The 6,296-nt window shown below is 41.5% G+C and overlaps 1 protein-coding gene across 7 annotated transcripts in view; it reads left to right on the top strand.

Moving 5' to 3' along the window:
• The window catches only part of HELQ (helicase, POLQ like), a 50,666-nt gene that overhangs the window by 38,997 nt on the left and 5,373 nt on the right, over window positions 1-6,296 (top strand). For all 7 annotated transcript variants that reach the window (XM_017874457.1, XM_017874461.1, XM_017874455.1 and 4 more), the window contains 2 exons: window positions 878-991; window positions 2,282-2,416. In XM_017874457.1, the coding sequence (XP_017729946.1) occupies window positions 878-991; window positions 2,282-2,416 (249 nt within the window). The remainder of the gene's footprint in view (window positions 1-877; window positions 992-2,281; window positions 2,417-6,296) is intronic.

Genomic DNA, 6,296 nt, shown 5'->3' with positions numbered 1-6,296 from the left:
GCTTGAGTGGAGAGGCACGATCTTGGGTCACCGCAAGCTCCGCCTCCCGAGTTCACGCCATTCTCCTGCCTCAGCCTCCTGAGTAGCTGGGACTACAGGCGCCCACCACCACGCCCGGTTAATTTTTTTGTATTTTTAGTAGAGACGGGGTTTCACTATGTTGGCCAGGATGGTCTCGATCTCCTGACCTCGTGATCCGCCTGTCTCGGCCTCCCAAAGTGCTGGGATTACAGGTGTGAGCCACCGCACCCGGCCACATTGATTTCTTTCTTAGTGGTCACAAGAGGCTAGCTAATGCTGTTCCATTCATCATGTATTTTCACAGTGATATCCAAAGGCTAGAAAGGGATCTTTTAAATAAAATAAACTACTATAATAGAATATTGCAAATATATATGACAAAATACTATATTTAATTCTCATTTATCCATCTAGCTTGAACAGTTACTGACTCATGACTTCCAGTATTTTTATTATTGTATTGTTGCATTGAACATCATGTTATATTTGAATATTTCCATATTTAATATTCATCTTCAGGATAAATTCCCAGATGTAGGAATTGTTTTTAGTCACTTGGGAAAGAAAAACTGTGCATTTGCTTCCAGGTATTTTGATTAAAATGACCAGAACTCTTTTTATTGACTTATTCTTCAATTTTCAGTCTTGTCCTCATCCTAAAACCAGTTCCTCAGATTCCTCAGGGTCCTCACCATGTTTCTTCACATCCATTTTGCTTAGAATCATCTTTCATCTGTGGCTTAACTCAAGTTCCAGAACTTACATAAGGAACATTCTCTCTGAGCCCCCTGTCACACAAACCAAACTTTGAAATAACTTAAAATTAAAATTGTATATGTTTCTTTGTGTTCTATAGGAGCTTGAGGAGTTTTGGGTTTACAGAGCCCTTTTGGTAGAACTTACGAAGAAGCTGACTTACTGTGTAAAGGCAGAACTAATCCCTCTCATGGAAGTTACTGGAGTTTTAGAGGTCAGTAGCTTGCGGTTTCCCAATTGAAATTATGTCAATTAATACAGAAGCCAGGTTTTATTATTTTGTGAAGTCTTATTACAGGGGAAGTGATAGCAAGAGCTTTATTGCTCATTTGTCATGGGAGTCTTTTATTTAAAACAAATAGCTGCTATGGCCTTTCGGAAATTCACTGTTATTAGATGGCATACCTGATGAAAAATCTCAGTTGTAAAAAAAAAAAACCATAGCAGGAAGGGTGGGGGTGACTGTCTCCAAGTATGTTGTGCTACCAATTGTCCTTAACACTTGCTCCTTCCTCCAATCCTTTGAAGAATTACCTTCTGTCAGTTTGGACTCAGTGCTTGTTTAAGGTAATGGTGATTCAGTGGCAGCAAGGGTCATTTGTATTTTTTCTAAGAGAGTAAGAAGAAAGGGTTCACAGCTGGTTTTCCGGCTTTCTATTTTCAGCCAACCCTCAACTTCAGTTTATTCTCTATTATTCAGTTCTTGAGTCAGAGGAGTTCTACTTAGGATGCGCGCGCGCGCGCGCGCACACACACACACACACACACACACACACACACACACACACACAGAGACACCAGTGGTCCCCTGAGTAGATGGTGAGAACATTGAAAGATATTGGACTTGGCCGGAGGGGGTGGCTTCTGCTGTAATCCCAGCACTTTGGGAGGCCAAGGTGGGTGGATCACTTGAGGTCAGGAGTTCAAAACCAACCTGGCCCACATGATGAAACCCCATCTTTACTAAAAATACAAAAATTAGCCAGGTATGGTGTCATGCGCCTGTAATCCCAGCTACTTGGGAGGCTGAGGCAAGAAAATTTTGTGAATGTGGGAAGTGGAGGTTGCCATAAGCCAAGATTGTACCATTGCACTCCAGCCTGGGCAACAGAGCAAGACTCTATCTCAAAAAAAAAAAAAAAGGAGAGAAAAGAAAAAAGAAAGAAAGAAAGATACTGGACTGGAACATTTTACTTGAGAATATGAGATGATGCCACCAATCTAAGTGCCTTAACATGCTTCTATTGTTGATTGCAGCACACATCAGTTGACTCAAGCTGGATAGAACTATAGTTATCTTGTGTCAGTTTGGAACCATCCAAATGCATTTTTAAAAATTCCTCAGGATTCTCATGTCTTATCTCTTCATATTTACTTTATTATCTTTTTATCCCAGTTTATCCCAGTCTCTTACATTTAGTTTTTGTTCTTTTCAGTAAAGTGCTTACTTTTCTTTTTTCTAATCCCAAATTATTATCCTACTGATTTTTGCAACACTTTTCAGGGTCGAGCAAAACAGTTATACAGTGCAGGTTACAAAAGTCTAATGCACTTAGCTAATGCAAATCCGGAAGTGCTCATAAGGACAATTGATCATTTATCAAGACGTCAAGCCAAGCAAATTGTTGCGTCAGCAAAGGTAAGCAAACAAACCATTTTTTAACCTTAATAATCTTGTGTATTGTTATTTGCTTGTGTTGTAGACATCAGAACAAAAACATTTAACATTGCATAACTGTTTATTTCTATAGATACAAAAGTACATACTCATATTTGTGAGTCAAAATAGTGCATCTGTTATGACAAGCCTTGCTAAACAGAGAAATGACTTGCTGAAAAATAAAGAAAATTTCAGTGGTGGCTCATGCCTGTAATCCCAGCTCTTTGGGAGGTCAAGATGGGAGGATGACTTGAAATCAGGAGTTTGAGACCAGCCTGGGCAACATAATGAGACTCTGTTTCTGCAAAAAAATTTAAAAACTAACTGGGCGTGGTAGTTTGTGCTGTAATTCTAGCTATTCAGGAGACTGAGGCAGGAGGATCGCTTGAGCCCAGGAGTTCAAGGCTGCAGTGAGCTAGGGTGACAGAGTGAGACCCTGTCCTGCCCCTCCTCTCCAAAAAAAAAAAGGCCAGGCATGGTGCCTCATGCTTGTAATCCCAGCACTTTGGGAGGCTGAGGCGGGTGGATTACCTGAGGTCAGGAGTTCGAGACCAGCCTGGCCAACATGGTGAAACCCCATCTTTACTGAAAATACAACAATTAGCCAGGCTTGGTGGCACACATCTGTAATCCCAGCTGCTCGGGAGGCTGAGGCAGGAGAATTGCTTGAGCCCAGGAGACGGAGGTGGCAATGAGCCAAGGTCCTACCACTGCACTCCAGCCTGGCCAACAGAGTGAGACTCTGTCTCAAAAAAAAAAAAAAAAAAAAATTGGGTGGGTGCGGTGGCTCATGCCTGTAATCCCAGCACTTTGGGAGGCCAACGGGCAGATGGATCACTTGAAGCCAGAAATTTGAGACTAGCCTGGCCAATATGGTAAAACCCTGTCTCTACTAAAAATATAAAAATTAGCCAGGCGTGGTGGTCCACACCTGTAATCCCAGCTACTTGGGAAGCTGAGGCATGAGAATCACTTGAACCCAGGCGGTGGAGGTTGTAGTGAGCTGAGATTATGCCACTGCACTCCAGCCTGAGAGACAGAGTGAGAGTCTGTCTTAAAAAAAAAAAAAAAGACAATTTCAAGGGTTCATTGAAGTACAAAGAACCCTGGAAGTCACTGAGCTCTGCCTCCCAAAGTTCTCGTCACAGGAATCCTTCCCTCAGCATCCCGACATCTGGTCTCTCCACCTTTGAGCACCATCATTGACAAGGAACTTGCATCATCAAAAATTAGGTGGTTCTATTTTTGTATGCTCTTAGTGTTACAAAAATTATCCTGATATACCGAGGCTAAATTTTGCCTTATTAAAATTTTTACCATTGCATCAGAGTACCGCCTCTGGAACTGGACTCTTTTTTTGTTTGTATGCTGTTTTTCACATATTCAAAACAGCTCTTATTGCCCCCAAGGGTTTTTCTTTTCTGTTGCTTTTATCTGTATTAAGTAATGGAGTTTTAGGCCATTCACTGTCCTAGTTACCCTTTGCTAGATGCAACCCAGTTTGTCACTGCCTTCTGCTCCCTGTGGGTAAAGCTATTCCACAGCAATTTGAGATTATTTCCTTCTTGATCTCAACTATAGTTTTAAGTCTGAAATTGCTTGGCTTCTTTGAAACTTCATTGTTTTACTATTTGCATATATAAATCAGAATTAGCTAAAAAGCAGATTTCCGTCATTTCTTAATGGTGCTCACATTGCTTACGTTACCTTAATCGTTCTTTACAGCAAACCTATGAGGTGGACAAAGTCAGTGTTACCCCAAGTTTATAGATGAAACCACTAAGACTGACCTTGTCCTGTTAAATTAGGAGTTCTTGGGGTTGGTAGGGATGAAGTTATAGTCATTTCCTTTGCTATAGCACCTAAAAAAAAAAAAAGTTCATTAAACTTTGACACACTTGTTTCAGCATTTACTAGTGATGTTTGTCTAACTCCATTATTTCCACGATGTTTATCAAGTGGTGGTTTTCTAACTTCATTATTCCTTCTGGATTTATTTACTGATGTTTTACTATGAGGAAAAGCTTTTCCTTTATTTATTCATTTATCAGTACATGCTTATAGGTTCAGACATATTCAATGGGTTATAACCCATTAATAACGTTACTTATTTTGGTGCTCAAATGGCCTCAGATTTGGCCAGCGGAAGCCCCTGAAAACTGGTTTGTGTGGCTTTTTGACCTTCATCATCATTCTTGAAGTATTTTCTTACTTTCTGGCTGTGTCTGTCAGCATCTAATCATTAGGAGGCAGAAACCACATAGTAATTTGAACAGACCTCTAAGGGGTCAACAGAATGTTGAAGAATTCAGGAAGGAGAGATGGTCCACCCCCACCCCACAGCACCCCTATGGATGGGATTCGGAGTTCATTGCCACTGGATGCTGGGAAGTTTGTTGTGGTTCTACAGCCAAGGCTAATAAGCAGAAACTGCCCACTGGAGTGCTGACAAAACTGCCAGGAAACTGCCTACAATGTACTGTTGAACTTGCCCAGAAGCCAGCTCTAGGGCCCATGGAACTAGGGCACTAGCTAGGAACACCCTAGCTGATGTATGTCTATGCATTTTTCTATACTTATGTGTAAATTACTGAAGGCCGTGAGCTCATACTGATAACCCTAATTCTGATTTTTCCAGGTACATATGCTGTGTAACAGTCTAACTCCAAAACTTAGTGGCTTAAAACAGCCATCTTATTTTGCTCATGTTTTTGTAGATTAGGAATTGTGGAGGGGTGCAGCTGGGTGCTTGTCACTTGGGTCTCGTGCAACTGTAGTCAGAAGTTGACTGGCACTATAGTCATAAGGCCCAGCCGAGCTGGATGACTCAGGTGACTCACTCACATGACCAACAGCTGATAATTAGAGGCAACTGGGGCTTTTCAGCTTTCAACTGGAGCAACTACATATGGCCTTTCCATGTGGCTTCAGTCCTTGTGGCATAGAAACTAGGTTTTCAGAGGGAATGTCCAGAAAGTGAGCATTCAGGCAGAAAATGCAAGAAGTCTTCTGAGCCAACCTCAGAAGTCAGACAGTGTCGTTTCCACTGCATACTGTTGGTTACTAGAAAACCATTAAGACCTAGATTGAAAGGAAAGGGGATCAGACCACCTCCTCATGAGAAGAGTGTCAAACAATTTGCAGTCATCTTTAAAATCTGCCCTCTGGTCACAAATTGTTTTTGTTCCTCCCACATGCAAAATATATTAACCCCCAAAAGGCCTTTCCATTATAGCTTCTATTAGGAAAACTCAGTCTTTTTTGTTGTTGTTCCCCACTGAATACTCAACAGACACAACACAGACAGAAGATTTCTGTGACCAAATGTGAGAGATTTGTTCCCAAAAAACAAGCAATCATTTCTGCAGCAGACATCAGCTGGGTGTCCTGACACTATCTAGCTGGAGTCTGGGCTTCTAAAACTTCTTACCAACCACCTTCAAGTTGGGGTTCCCACAGCCTCTTCTCTGGGTTCAGTCAGCTCACGAAACTCAGGAAAACATGTATGTAATAAAGGATATCACAAAGATACAGATGAAGAGATTCATAAGGCAAGGTATGGGGGAAGTGGCACATCACCCTCCATGTGCTCAGCGGTCTGGAAGCTCTGTGAACCCTGTACTCTTAGACCTCTTATGGAAACTTTATTGGGTTGGCATGATTGACAATCATGTAGAAATGTGACTGGACCAAAAGGGTATGATTTATTAATAATACTAACAGACTGAGTGGGGAAACCCAGCAAGACCTGTCTATTCAGATGCTTCTGGCCGCTCTGTGCAACATTCGTTTCTCCAGAGTATGGGGCAGGACACTCTGGGATGAGGGTCTTTTTTTTTTTTTTTTTTTTTTTTTTTTT

This window comes from Rhinopithecus bieti, unplaced genomic scaffold (genome assembly GCF_001698545.2).
Source record: "Rhinopithecus bieti isolate Rb0 unplaced genomic scaffold, ASM169854v2 scaffold_9234, whole genome shotgun sequence".
Taxonomy (NCBI): Eukaryota; Metazoa; Chordata; class Mammalia; order Primates; family Cercopithecidae; genus Rhinopithecus; species Rhinopithecus bieti.
The sequence above is the reverse complement of the archived record's forward strand: the minus strand, read 5'-3'. Positions and strand labels throughout refer to the sequence as shown.